The 15536-nt window shown below is 41.5% G+C and overlaps 1 protein-coding gene across 1 annotated transcript; it reads left to right on the top strand.

The window, feature by feature from the left end:
* Window positions 1–2388: 2388 nt before the first annotated feature.
* capza1a (capping actin protein of muscle Z-line subunit alpha 1a) lies at window positions 2389–15536 on the top strand. The gene is made up of 10 exons (XM_049021561.1): window positions 2389–2539; window positions 9855–9918; window positions 10612–10663; window positions 11083–11146; window positions 11442–11648; window positions 12401–12480; window positions 12914–12992; window positions 13252–13323; window positions 13806–13868; window positions 14096–15536. Exons 1-10 carry the CDS (start codon window positions 2501–2503, stop codon window positions 14234–14236), a joined length of 861 nt encoding a protein of 286 aa, XP_048877518.1. The 5' UTR covers window positions 2389–2500; the 3' UTR covers window positions 14237–15536.

Below are 15536 nucleotides of genomic sequence, written 5' to 3'. Positions count from 1 at the left end.
GTGTGCAGAGTTTGCATGTTCTCCCCATGTCGTTGTGGGGTTTCCTCCAGGTACTCTGGTTTCCCCCCACAGTCCTGAGGCTAATTGGACTTGCTAAATTGCCAGTAGGTGTGAATGGTGTGTGAGTGTGCCCTGCGATGGGCTGGCCCTCCATCCTGGGTTGTTCCCTGCCTCGTGCCCATTGCTTCCAGGATAGGCTCCAGACCCCCCAGTAGGATAAGCAGTTTGGAAAATGGATGGATGGATGGAAGTTCCTTTGGATAACTATATTATACCAGTGCGCACCTCCCACCCCACCCCAGGACCACCACCTGTGCTGGGCTAATTTAATCGATTTACTAAGGCAAAATGTGATGGAGACAGCAGACCTACATTTCTATGCCACTTCGTAACTTTAAATAAATATTCACTATACTGATTAACATATTTATTACAATTGTGAATTAAAAGATACTTTTCAATGTTTTTTAAATATTTGTACCTTTTCTTAAACCCATTCATTTTTTTGGCCCAACTAATCAAATAGTTCACTGATCAATCACATGATTAATCAATCATTAAAATAACCATCATACAACCCTAAATAATAATATTAATAATAAGAAAGAAAGAAAGAAAGAAACACTTATTTTTAAAGACCAAGTCATTGACTATCTAACATTTCTGTATTCTTAATGTTTTTGCGATTTTTATATTTTCATGGTCACTGTAAAAATAAGAGTTTCACAATAGTACAATTAACACCAATGAATGACGAAAGGTACTTATCGATTTTTATGTGACACTTTACCTCCCTTAGTTTCATGTTGGCAGTACCTGTATGTGCTTCTTAAAGCAAGAGAGACACCCTCTGGTAGAGAGATGGATAAGCTTGAAAAGTCCCTTCTGACTAGGCTCTATTTGGAATTTTATGTTGGCAAGGAGGGTTATACATTAATCTATAACTTATGAAGCTACTCTTAAGATAAGTTTATTTCCGATACCATTTTGCTATTTATACAGAGAAATTTATGTTCCTTTTTATATTAAGAAATGATAGGAAATGCTCATCAAAAGACAATACTCTTGTCCCCAAGTTCCTTTGTTGATTAACTTAATGGTAACCTATAGGTGAGTGAAAATAATCTATTCTGGAAACCAGGAACACTGTGAAGGATTTTTTTTTAACTTTCTAAATAATGGAAAAATAAAGCAGCAAACTGAAACCCAGTCTCTGTTCTTTTTCTCAGATATATCACTGGCCTTTGTGATTTTACTACAGTTGTTTTTGGTCATTCTCTGCAAAAGTGTAAAAACTGATGCTTTAAAATCTGCATAACATACCACTGCTCCTGCTGTTACTACCCTAATTTTGGATGAAGTACTTACCCTGTTGATTTACCATTCCAGAAGGCACACATAATCATATGCATTCAATAAACTAAGGTACTTTATGCATCTTTACTATTGTCAAGCATTTTTTCACTAGACAAGCCCTGAAAGATTTAACAAAAATATCACAGCAATCATATGCCCCTCAGTAAGTACATTTATACCTTTGGTACTAGGGCTACCGATCATGTGTGGGAGATCAGGGTTATGAGAGGGGCATGGATACCCTGGCAGATTCAGGGGGCCCAGCACCTGATAGGGGCCCAAATTAGGACAAGGTGACATTTTGTCAGGGGGACAGAATTTCTGGATATGACCCTTTGTGGCACCCCCTATGGGGGAACTAGTTGTCTTACTGTTTATGGGATTGCTTGGGGGCAGAGTGACTTCACATCTCCATGGTTATGGGTTTGGTTCCTGCCCTGGCGATCAGTGTGTTAGTTTGCATCCACATTGCAGAGTTTTCATAATCCAAGATGAATAGGTAGATTGATGGCCTTTGAATTTCCCTGCCTGAGTGCCCTGTGCTTCCTAAAGTAGCCTCTGGAGCTGTTGCACTGCAATGGAGAAGTATTTATCAAAAATGTAAGTGTTTTTCTGGCTGGCCGTGGTTTTAAAGAGGGTAGGAAAACCTACAGACACTGCCGCCTGTCTAGGCAGAGAAATGCTGGACAGAAAATATAAGGGTTAAACCAACTGTTCTCAGTTCAGGTGAAAAATAAACCAAAATCTGCTGCCACAGCGGCCACAGATGTCACCAAACAATATTTTTTAATGGTTGAATCACAAATTAATTACGGATGTTTTACACTAATTATAAAAACAATTTATGTGATAACTTTTGTGCCAAATCTTATTACAGAACAGTGTTTAAAGCTATATGTTACAGCGCGTGGTAACTGGGTTGTTTCTAAATAACCGCAACTCGCAAGATGGAAACGCACTCTACAACAAACAGAAGACAAAAAATAAAATTGAAATGTCATGAAATTAAAGTTTTGTGAATATTACCAATGACCAGTAGTGGGCACACGACCCATTTCTAAGACGAAAACTGACAAACTGGGCGAGTAGCAACGTTCCCAGGATGCACCACGAATGAAAAAAAAACGGGTCCAGAAGAGCCAAGATGGCCGACGTCGAAGATCAGCTTACTGATGAGGAGAAGGTATAATATTTGTTTTTTTCTGCAATTAAATAGGTTTTTCAAAATGAACGTTTGGATTTCTGATATTATATGTCGTCAACACCGGTCCAAAGGGAGCAAACATGTTGTGTTCCGTTTTTGTTTTCTATTTCGGAATGCAAAATATGATTTCTTTGCTAGCGACTAGCTCAAACAGCTGTAGTTTACTAGCCTATCTATTTGATTAAAATTTAAAAATAAACTTTGCTTTATGTGTTTGTTATGAGCTTATAGTTTATAGTTTGTTGTAACACTTTACTTTGTGCTGCTGCTGGTAGGAAACATTGCTATTTAGGGGGTTGTGGTAGTCTAAAACAAGAATCCAAGTTAAGTTCCGTCTTCCAATGTGAATTAGCTTCCTAATCAGAGAGCCATTGCTTTCTAGTGTTGTTTACTGCAAAATTACCGCATTCTCGGGGAAAATAATCGTAAACTTGCATATAAACTGGGATTATGTTTGTTGGTGTTTTATTTTTATGGACATCTGACCGAGTCGGTCGGCGGAAAAGTCGGGGCAGCCCTGACAGTGGAGGCACTTTCTGTTTTGCAAAAATGTCCCCTCCCTGTTAGTGTCAAGCCTAAGTGTTTTTTGCTGTTCCGTTTTCCTCTTTTCAGAGATGTGGGCGCCAAATACAGAACCAAATGGCTAGTTAACACACCGTAAATTCAAAATGAGATAGGGTTCTGTTTCCTGTTTTATGACGCGAAATGTTTTTGTCAACCGCATATGGTATTTTCGTCGCTATTCCAAACTATTGCGTTTTTTGTCTTCACTTAGTTATATGGGTTTAAGTCGCACAGATTTTATGGAAGAGGTCGGCGCTTTCCACTTTTAAATGCGTATTGAATTATGAATTTTTGGTAGTGCATTTCTGGAGTATTTTGTGACTTAATCTTGATTTGCCCGTATTTTAGAAATAAAACTAACATTTGCTTTCACGTTGTTTTTGACTATCGAAGTTGTGGTTCTGGTTTGTTTTGTTGCAAGTATGTCTGCATTTCCCAGTGTCCCAATCCGACCAGGCACTGTGCGTACTTGTTTTATTTATGCGGATAGCTGATCTTTTCTCCGCAAGAAACAAGTAAGGCAGCTATTATTTTTCTGCTTTTCTTTGAATAAAGAAGATGTTTATTTCTGAGTCTAGTCAGTCCAGGAACCTGCACGTTCTTGCTCAGAAATGTGTATGAATTTGAGAAAACTTACTCTGGTAAATTGAACTACATTTAAGGTTGTCTCTTTTTCAAAAAAAGGGGGGCTGTGTTTTAACGTAATGAGGATGTAAGCGTATTAATGTTGTACTGTGTCAAGAAATGAAGAATGGTTGCAGGCAGTCATACTTGCTCATGTAAGGAGTGGTGTGTGCTGGGCTCCCGCTATCAGATGACAGTGCATGCACTTGCTGCTCGCAATCAGCTAATGTTAAGTATGAAACCCCTGTCAGTTCTTGTGACAGTAATGCAGTGCTCTGGCTCTAGTGGGTTTAGGCTTTTTTTTTTTTTTAATCCTTGACCCAAATTTATGAGAGTCATGTAAGCAACTGTTTATGATGACACAATAAATGTTTGTGCTGGTAGTAATTCTCACATATTATATGCAAGTCATGCAAGATTAACCAGCTGTGATTCTGTAGACTGAGGGCAGCTTAATGCGAGGTAGAGGAACAGCCTGAAAGAGGTTGGCAGGCTTGTTCGGTGCTAGAATGTGCAGTGACATTCTTGCTCAAGGTTCAGTGGGTTATGTTGTGAAACTGCTGAGCTCAACGTAGCCCGACCCTCATGGCTCAGTATAATCTGAGCATAATGAGACATATTCAGACTGGGTATTAAATAGTGATGTACTGTAATAAGACTATTCTTTAGCAAAATGGGGGCAAGGGTGTCTGAAACCATACGTTTCTCACTTTCAATAACTGTGATTATTTTGTGTGGTCTTAGTTCATTGATTCTTGGAGAAAATGGAATTTCTAATAGTGAAATGAAAATAACTTCAGGTGATGCCCATCTATGGGCACTTTTCCATTGCACCAGGTACTGAATTTTTGGTACTAAAAATTGGTACCCCCCCCCCCTTCTCCATTGACTTCCAGTCCAGTACCAGAGCCAAAGTATCTGTCAGATGAGGTACTTTGGGGTGGGACCTGCAAAGTTGTTGTTGATTGGTTATGCAAACAACCTGCATTGCAAAGCTGAAATACAACCACCAAGAAACCATGGTAAAGTAAAAAAAAAAAAGTAATATTGGATGCATTGACAAATGAGAGATCCAAGCTTTAACCGTGGTCTGGTCAGAAGAATGGATTATGCCAGATCTGGATGACATTACAAGAAATAAATTACTGACAATAATGCTGCGAAGCAAATTTTTTTGAGTTAAATATTGTGATAATATATATAGCCAAATAGAACTAATTTGACAAACTTTATTGGTAGATGAGTTTGTGGTGTTGCCACGAGTTGTGCTGACAAATCACTTGCTTTTGCTTAGTATCATCTCTGAGTAATCAAAATATTTCCATACAGCGGAAGGTAAATGACATTTAGTGCTTGCTTTTCTCATTCCCGCTCATTTTGTTAAATTTCTTGCTGATGTGTCAGTGATTTTAAATGGCAAGTCCCCTTGTGAAGTGAGAACTGCATGTGCATAACATGCGATGTTGATATTAGTATTGCACATTAACCAGTCCTGTGATATATTAGCCATATTTTAATTTAGTGCACAAAACCCTGCCACATGTTGAGATGTCCTTCTGCGCCACTTCCCGTTTTTCATGCAACTGCAAAATGAACACAAACTACCATTGTCTGTTTTGATTTATCAGAAGTTCAGTACCTGGTGCAGTGGAAAAGCACCCTGTTTGCACTGGAATGGTCGTGTCTGTGTACTTCGTGCAGTAGTCAAGGAGACTGGTTTCATTTTCAAATTTTAGCAGTTTTCTTGTTTAAAATTGTATAAGTTAAAACATTACAATTTTACTGTCGGATGTTTCCTGAGAGGGGGCGGCATGGTGGTGCAGTGGTTAGCACTGTTGCCTCACACCTCTGGGACCCGGGTTCGAGTCTCCGCCTGGGTCACATGTGTGCGGAGTTTGCATGTTCTCCCCATGTCGTCGTGGGGTTTCCTCCGGGTACTTCGGTTTCCCCCCACGGTCCAAAAACATGCTGAGGCTAATTGGAGTCGCTAAATTGCCCATAGGTGTGCATGTGTGAGTGAATGGTGTGTGAGTGTGCCCTGCGATGGGCTGGCCCCCCATCCTGGGTTGTTCCCTGCCTCGTGCCCATTGCTTCCGGGATAGGCTCCGGACCCCCCGTGACCCAATAGGATAAACGGTTTGGAAAATGGATGGATGGATGTTTCCTGAGATTTCAAAGGATAGGTGATTTTCCTCAGGTCTAAAGAATTTTTGTTAGAACTTGGGCCTATAAAATATACAAATGTGAGACCCTGGTAGTTCACCAAAAATGTAGAATAAGAAGCTTGTCTGTTCCTTTTATTGGAATCATTACAAATTGTCACAATTACCGTACCTTTTTAATTGTAGGGAAATAACATTTGGATTCTTTTTGGAGTGTAGATTTGTCTGTTCTTGTCTGCAGTGATTATGTAAAGGAAGACATTCCTGGGACCAGTAGAACCTTGAATTGTGATGGAGCTACGAGCTACCTGTTTGTACTTGTGGAAATATTGAGGCCACCTTCCCATTCAACAGTGGGCATTCTGTGACTTGAATGGGTTGCCGGCAGGCAAGCTCGTCTCCAGGACTGAATGCCTTTACTTCATAGGCTCTTGGGTCTCTTCCCTGTTTCTTGGGTGAGGAGAAAAGTAAGTTCCAAACACAGTGCGGAGAATCAGACTCTCTTGTTCAGTTAGACCAGGGGTGTCCAATCAATGGGCCGGTGTGTATGCGGGTTTTCGCTGCAACTCCCTAATTAGATTACTCATTAGAGGACTGATTGGCTGAAGAGTCCTCACACCAGGGTTTGAACACCTGACCTACAGGTTACCCCAAAAACCTGCATACAAACCAGCCCTTTGCAAATAAAATTGGACACCCCTGAGTTAGGCCTTTGGCTTCTGAGCGATGTTGAACAAGAGGTACCTTCTGCTCCAGAGCTTTTGTATATGTTTCTGTGTGAGCATCCCTATACACGTATTTATAAGTTTATCATAGGATGTAACAGATTGAAAAACATATTCTTTTGATATGTGAAATGGTACGCAGTTGTAAGACTGGCACGTACCACTGAGGAGATTTTGATACTTAATTATTTTGTATTTTCTAGACAAATTTTTATATAAAACTTGTATGCATTGCTGGACAGGATCCTGCTTTACAGGAACATATTTTTACATGAGGATGCACATATGTCTCTTCAACCTGAGCAGACATTTGGGGAACTGCATTAGGAATGGTCTGTGATTGTACTCACTCATTTTCTGGGTCACAGAGAATGCAATCTTGTATGAACATAGTGTAGTCACTTTTGGAATCCAGCCCAGCAGTGCCACAGTAGGGGCTGTTTGAGGGTGTGTCACACTGTGATGAATAGACTTGTGGTCGGTGGATGGAACAGTAGGGAATGATGAAGTTTGACTGTGTGGCCTCTGTGGGCCCGATTATGCACAGTTCATGCTGAGAAACCATTTACTTGATACTGTTGAAATGTAAAGGAGGAAGACAAAAAAATCAGTTTCAGGCTTTAGGGATAACCATGCCTGCATGGCCACTTTCTAGTTCGTGGCATTGAAGCCACTGTTTCTAACCTGTGAATTCATTTGCAACTTAATGGGGTGAAGTTTACCTGAGTACGTTTGTGCTTGATCATCTCAGCAATGGCTTCCTGAAATTCCAAAGGATTAATTTGCTAGCTTATCCATTATCTTCCCTAGCAAATGACACAAAAAAGTGCAAGAATCCATGGCCCACCAAGGTATAGGAAGCTTGTAGTCAGTGACTACCGACTGTCAGCAATGTCCATGTGTTGGCCTGTCCGTTAATAGAGAGCAAACTGAAACCAGTGCAATTTGCAGTACTCAGCGCTCACCCGTTATGGGGGGGTCAAAGAACCTTGCTGTAAGTTTACCCAAAGATAGACTGGCAATGACACTCTAACTCTTATATTACCTGGGACTGGTGAAGTTATGGCCAGCAAGTGAGCAAGACAGCCACTGCTTGTTGCTGCTTGTTGGATTTCAGGGATGTGCAGTTCTCTTGGAGGTTTTTTTATAGGGGTGCTGTTGTGTGTATTGTCTGATCCTGTGCATAACTGCTGCTGTAACACCAAAATTTATACAGTTCATCTGTTCTGTCTGTCAGCTCTGTTAGACCAGTGATTTAAATCAGATTCAGCATGTCCTGAAGGCTAGGCATATGTTGGGATTACATCAGCTTGAAGCAATGGATGATTCCATAGGGTGTGGTGGCCTTGTGGTTCTCGCTGCATCGGCAGGGCTACAAATACTACGGTATTTGCATGCTGTATTTCTGTACTTTTACTCTGCAGCTTTCTCATGCAGTGAAATTTGCATACTGGTTTCAGGAATCTCACCTTTGCCCGCTATCACTTAGGCTTACCTGGTGCACAGCTGATAGGCCATTTGAGTTGGCACGTACATCACAGGAGGTGAAATCTGTGATCAAGGGCCATTAGATTTCGATTTACAGTGAAGGAAGATGGGGAATTTGGTTGCAGATGGGCACAGTAGCCCTCTTCAGAGGGGAGATCATTTAGACTGTAGATGGTCTCACATACAGATCATGCACACATACATTCAGAGAGTCGTACTTCGTCCTTTGCACACTGTCACATTTTCTGCCACCCTAGTGCTGTTCGTCAGTGGATGGTTCACATCCTCACCTGTTAGGGTAGTGATTTTTTCAGGTTGGTCCATCCCAGGAGACTGCAGACTCAAGTATCATTAGGGCTGCTGTACCCATGAGAGATGTACTTGACCTTCATTGTTTGGAAGATTAGTCACGATGACAGAATTATCAATAATTGAATGAGTCAAGCAGCTGCATTTTTTAAATGTTCCAGAACAGGTGTGGTCAGTCTTATCCGGATAGGGCCGGTGTGTATGCAGGTTTTTGGGATAACCTCTAGGTCAGCTGTTAACCCAGGTGTGAGATCTCTTCAGCCAATTAGTCCTCTAATTAGTAATCTAAGGAGTTACAGCAAAAACCTGCATACCCAACAGCTCTTTCTGGTTAAGATTATCCAGCCCTGATCTAGATCCTAATACATTTTCACTGATGTGCCCATGTGCAAATAGTTGGCTTCACTACCATCGATGGTAGGACACTAGAGAGATATGCAACAGGGAAAGATATTAGGGCAGTATCTGCATCTTGTCTTGGTTACACTCATGTTTTGGTTCAGTTCATTGTCAGTCCTGAGTTTACAGTAATTTTGAAGTGGATTGCTATGCATGTCAGTTCTGATCCTCACAAATTAGAAATCTGGTTTTAGTTGCCTACAGTAGTCGGCAGGCAAGGTGAGGGCTGCTCATTGTAATTTCTATAATGTTTTTTTTCGCTTCCCTGTTCATGTGGTAATGACGTCTTCCGTGCTGCAGCCCAGTGTACCACAGCATCTGTGCTGTCTAACAGGATGTTGTTCAGATAGCAGTCTTTACTTAAAAAGGCGAGAGAATGAGAAACAGGAAAAGCAAGTTCATCGCGGGCTGGGTAGGAAGAGTTGTGGTGCCGGCCTCCGTGGCATCTGCCGGCTGAGCTTAGAGGTCTGTAGTTTGCCGGCCGCAGAGAGCTCTCCCACTGCATGCAGCAACACTGGGGCAGGACTGGGATATGTCTGTCAGCAAATACCAGCAATAAATGGCCTAGGCCCTGTATCACGAAGCGAGATTTGTTGGTTAGCTAGATAATTTATCGGGTTTAATGTGCCCCAGTTTTATTGTTCTCTTACATTTCTCCCAGGCTACCTTAAATCCGACAAGTTATCTAGCTAACCAGTGAATCTAGCTTCGTGACACATACAGGTCCCTAGTCGGTTAAGAAACTAGTTGTTTGTGGTAGCATAGGTGGTTGGGGACAGTCTGACCCTAAATGAGGAAGAGAGCAATGTGGCTGTTGCTGTGAAGTAATGTTTTGCAGTGTTCATCTACTCTTAATTGTTCAGTCATTATTTACCTATGAAATTACAACCATTTGAGAAGTAAGTGGTCTTGGCATGACAAGTATTGAGTGTAGAGTTTTCGTCAGTGGTAGTAATAGGATGGACGGGAAATTAGTACACATTTCAGGCATTGAGATCATCTCTTGATGTCATTTTCTTTCAGGTGCGTATAGCTGCCAACTTCGTCATCCATGCTCCCCCTGGAGAGTTCAACGAAGTCTTCAATGGTGAGTCTTTTCCTTTCAATTTGCGTCAAATTAACAAACTGACCGTGTTAGTGGGTATCAGGCCTGGATTTGTGCTGTATATATGGTTAGTGGTGACCTGCAAATGTATCTCATTTCCTTTATGTAACTGGGGCAGCTTATCTGTTTGGGTGTAGTTTGTTATACGACACACACTATTGATGGATAAGTTTGGTTTCGTTTATTTATAGCAGTTTCATCCTTTTTTATATAAATATCACCGTTACTCAAGGAAGTTCCGCATGTCGCAGTGTGATGTCATTCAGCGCTAGTAATAACCAGCTATACTTCAGTAAATACAAATAGTACTGCAGTAACTTCCTGAAGTACCTATGCGCCTGTTATAAGCAGCTATAAATCTCCTGTGAAGATGATACAGGGGTGTAATGGTTGAGAAGGTTCTGCCAGTGGTTCTTTTTACTGGTAAACATGCATAGGTGGAGTGTTTGTGGGATTCGTGGTGTGTATTATGGAGGGATTCAGACGAGTCACTTCCTGACTCAGGTCCTTCACTTCTGCATGTGTTACTGCTGCTGTCCTTAAGAGTTGATTTGGGCTGCTTGCATATAAGCATCATGTTTTGGTTCACTGTGCCAAAAATAGAGGTGAACTAGGGGCCTGTTTTGGAACTAAATCTAAAGAGGATCGCCTCATCCTCTCCTTTCTCTGCTCTAGATGTGCGGCTTCTGCTCAACAATGACAATCTCCTCAGGGAAGGAGCAGCTCAGTGAGTATAGATTCGTTTCCTTATCTCTGGAGACCTACCCCTAAGCTTAACTTCAAACAGGGGACTTTCTTAAATCTAAATATGTATCACTTCTGCTTTCAGATACGTAATTGCATTAAAATAAGTAGTAGAAATGTAGCCTTCAATTTTAGATGATTTTGCTTCCTGTAACTGTTTAGCATTGTCTTCAGTAAGTTCAGTTTTCCTCACCATTGTGAATTTCCTCACCAAATTCAGCTTCAGTTTCTTAGTTAGCGTCTGATCTTGCTAATGAAATCACAATTTCTGCATAGTTTTTTTTTCTTACCTGTAAAGCCTGTGAGATGCTGAATTGAACTGTATCCATGTATTACTGTTATGTTTGTTACTTTTACATTTGTTGTAACATTTTAATATGCAATATCTCCTGTGGTTCACAGTGCTTTTGCCCAGTATAATATGGATCAGTTCACCCTTGCCAAAATAGAAGGGTATGATGACCAGGTATGTCCACATTATTGTTTTGGCATAAAGAATTGCATGTTGCCTGCTCTTCTGTGCCATTTAATGATTGTACCGGTATATCATTATGGTTTGACCCCTGCTGCTCTCCTGATGAACGCCACATAAATTAGACCACTGGGTGGTATTTTAAATGTCAAATATCTGCATTAGCCATAGGGATAAGCTACCAATAAGAATAAAATTCATAATACCTAAGTTATGGGAGACGGAATATATTGATTTTATCAGTAATGGACCATCTTCTGACACAGTGCTCACTGGTGCCCCCTTCCAGGTCTTGATCACGGAGCACGGTGACCTGGGTCAGGGCCGCTTCTTCGACCCACGCCACCGGGTGTCCTTCCGCTTCGACCACCTGCGCAAGGAAGCCAGCGACCCGCAGCCCCACGAAGGCGAGGCGGCGCTACGCTCGTGGAGGGACGCCTGTGACTCCGCCCTCCAGGCCTACGTCAAGGAGCACTACCCCACCGGCGTGTGCACGGTACGCTCCCGTCGCCTTCTCCTCGTAACTGGCTGCTCCTGCTCTCTCCCTCTGTCAAAGCTGTATTCTAAACTCAGCAGAACCAAACCGGTTGTGGGAGAGGGATTTAGACCATAATAAAGCTAAATTAAAGAACAAATTTTGTGGGTGTACATGGATGTGTGTTAGAGTACTTTAGAGACGTTTAGGTATGTTGGTCACCTTTTTTCTTGATACTGTAAAGTACCCAGCTGCTCACCTTACATTCCCCCATTTGTCATGCCCCGCTGGCATCTTGTAGTCAGGCCGCTTCAGTTTTGGAGAGTCAGGACATTCCTCTTGCGCTTCATAAGAGTAGCCATGATGAATTGTGGGAAGCGGAGTTTAGGGGTGAAACTTGCATTCCAGAAAGTGCTATTGTTCTGTGTTTGCTGGTCAAGTGTCATTTATGATCATGTGCCGCATTATAAATTATGTCCTCTGAGCTGAATAGAGGCATTGGAAGTATTAAAGAATGCAAACGTTATTGCTGTTTTCATTTGGAGCCATTAAAATCGTGCCATAACCATTCTGCAGTATTTTATACATGTCTGTATCTGCCTCGTTTTTGAGTAGCACAGTTGGCTGGCAGACAGGCAGAAGTCTGATCCAGCTTCTCTTGGGTCGGCCATGTTGATTGCAGGGTCACTTCTTCACCACTCGCTTCCCGTCATTGCTTTCATGAGCATGACTGCTTTTGGTGTTTAATTTCATCATGACCTTCTTTGTTCCAGGTCTATGGGAAGACAATTGATGGGCAGCAAACCATCATTGCCTGCATTGAAGGTCACCAGTTTCAGCCCAAGAACTTCTGGTGAGATGCCCACAGCACTATGTATTGGGAATCTCATTATGTCCTACTTGTGGAACAGTGGACCAATAGCTCTTTCTGTGGCAATGTAGTTTGTTTTCATCACTGTTAGCCATGTGATCATGCAGCCCAGGTCCTACAAGCATAACCGGGATAGGGGTGGGGCAGTGGTGATTTTAAAATTATTCACTTTTTGGGTTTGATTATCAGAAGTCTGATTCTTAGGTGCAAATTCTTAACCTCTTAATGCAGTTTTCATTATCTGTAGCTTTATTGCTTGTGACAATAGACGATTATTGAATATCTGTCTGTCACTGTGCTGCCAGCTCCAGTGATAGAACCATCATGAAGCAGAATGCATGCTGCTGTATGCTAATGGCGGCCCAGCTACAGGTGTGAGTGCTCTCCTATGTGACCCTTGGTGTCTTCCCTCCAGGAATGGCCGCTGTAGATCAGAGTGGAAGTTCAGCATCAGCCAATCCCAGTCTCAGGTGGTGGGAGTGCTGAAGATCCAGGTGAAGATCTCACCAGATATTCATGCAGTTCGTCTGTTTGCATGTTGCCATACATTCAAGTGATATTAAGTGTAATGGATTGTAGGTTTTATCAGTGTGTTTGCTGTACTGTGTAAAACATTTGGCTACATTTTTCATATGCATGTATGAAATTCCTATTAAGTATTATATACATACATTTGACTGCCACAATGGTCTCTTGCTTAGAGGTGTTTGTAGCATCGTGGTACTAACCCATCCACATGTATCCTCCCCGCAGGTGCATTATTACGAGGATGGCAACGTCCAGCTGGTCAGCCATAAGGACGTGCAGGAGACCCTGACGGTGTCTGTAAGTCTGCCCCTTTGGAATAGCCCAGTGCTGTGGCTCTAGGGGCCCCCGGTGGGTCTGTTCACCCTCCGGCTTTCTGCCCTTTTCGGACAACCGAAAGCCACTAACGGGGCTGAGTTTGTTCATCATTTCAGCGGTGAGAAGGGAGCAGATTGCATCCATTGTGATTCTGGGGGGACTTGCCTTTTCATTTTATTGCCCTGAGAACCAGTGTGTTGGAACAAAATGAACGACTAAATGAATTGCTTTGACAATCTGGCTTGGTATAAGTTTGTTAGCAGTGTTAAGGGAGTTGGGAGAAGCCGCTGCCTACAGTGTCTCCCCCAGTCAGGGCCTCCGGAGCAGAGGTCACAGCTGGGGATCCATTACTTTAGTGTTTCACCCTCACTCTTCATATCGTTTGTTTTTGGGGACTTTAAACTTCTTTTATTCTGCTACTGCCCAGGATTCTTTGACTCATTTTTCTCATCTTGTAACATTAGAATGAAACCCAGACAGCAAAGGACTTTGTGAAGATCATTGAAAGTGCAGAAAATGAGTATCAGGTTGGTGAGCAGGAAATTTCTCATAAAACCCGTTTCTTTCGTAATGTATGGTCAGAATAGTATGGTCAGTCTTTTGTTTACTCCTTGTTCTATATTTCAGACGATGTTAAAACCATTGATGCTGCATTTTACATTTAGCACAGACCTGTTTCTTCCAAGTTGTTACTGCTTCAGTGGTTACGATTGAGTTTTTGTATTTAAAATTTTTGTATTTACTCTTCTCCCAGACGGCGATCAGTGAAAACTATCAGACCATGTCGGACACCACGTTCAAAGCCCTACGCCGGCAGCTTCCTGTAACTCGTACCAAGATCGACTGGAACAAGATCCTCAGTTACAAGATTGGCAAGGAGATGCAGAGCGCCTAGACGTGCAGTCCGCTTGCCGCAAAGACGAAAAGAAACTAATTAACGGGGCAGAATACATGGTGTGCTCTCACAGAATGTATCTAGCGCGTTCATGTTTCATTGGTTCAAAGGCGCCAAGGTTTGGGATTTATTTTGGTTTTGAAAAGGGGAACGATTTTGCCTTCCTCAGCCTACTGTAAAGTGGTTTGTTACTTTGATGGAATGAACAGTGACTTATTGGCAAATCTGTGATTTCTTCTTGCATATTGAACAAAGCCCTCTAGTGATACTGGTAATGCCCCTCTGGTCCATGTATTTGTGCCACCAGTTTAAGTCTGTGTTCCCTAGACTGTAGAACCTGTAATTTCTCCATAAGCAGCACTCTTAACAGCTCTAAGCATGTTGCACTAAGGTCTATACAAACTGTTTACCTTAACTTCACTGTCCACTCTCCCGCCACTGAAAAACTAACTTTAAAAAAACCTACTAAAAATGGTAAAAAATTTTCTCATAATTAGTCTGTCCCAATGAATTTTCTATGTTTTGTTTATATGTGTTTATATGAACACATATGAGTTTTTTTTTTTTTTATGTCTTAAAGAACTGTACCCTTACAGACTGTATGCTGTGCTTTGGCCGATACCTCCTGTTCACAATCTGCATCTATGCCAACAGCCAATAGGGTGAGAGAAGGACAAGTGCTTCATATAGGCACCTTCACACCAGTGCAACTGATGACTGCTAGCTATTTCATGATGTTAGCCTGCTGACCCCCTCTGGCATACAGTAGACATTACATATAATGGTTAGATAAAGTCAGTCTCTGTTATGCCATTTTTGCCTCGTCCTTAGTTTTTAATTGCTATTTTTTACAAAAATGAAAGAACAAACATGTATAATTCAAAAGGAATAAAGGATTTGCACCAAAATACTATGATTTAACAACTTTTTTTCCAATATGTCAACTTCAGTTGTGTTCTGAAGATCAAGGACCTCACTTTTCTTATTCGAACAAAATGAATTGAGCGGGATGAGTACAACTGATTTTTTCCTGTTGCCTGTGTTTGTTTTGAGCTTTGTGTTTGCTTTGATGGAAATCACCAGTGTTACAGGGAAATCATAAATGTATTTCGATGGTATGTTATGTGGATTCAATTCTTCCACAGATTTTTTTATGGAACTTTTGGATGGGACTGTGTGCAGTATCAGTATGCAACATTGTAGAAGAAATCAGAATTTATATTTTCTCTGCTTGCTTGTTCACTCATTTATTAGTAATTAACTATTAAGGCTTGATATAATTAAAAGATAAAGTTTGGGA

This window comes from Brienomyrus brachyistius, chromosome 8 (assembly GCF_023856365.1).
Source record: "Brienomyrus brachyistius isolate T26 chromosome 8, BBRACH_0.4, whole genome shotgun sequence".
NCBI lineage: Eukaryota > Metazoa > Chordata > Actinopteri > Osteoglossiformes > Mormyridae > Brienomyrus > Brienomyrus brachyistius.
This window is presented reverse-complemented; position numbering and strand designations above follow the sequence as displayed.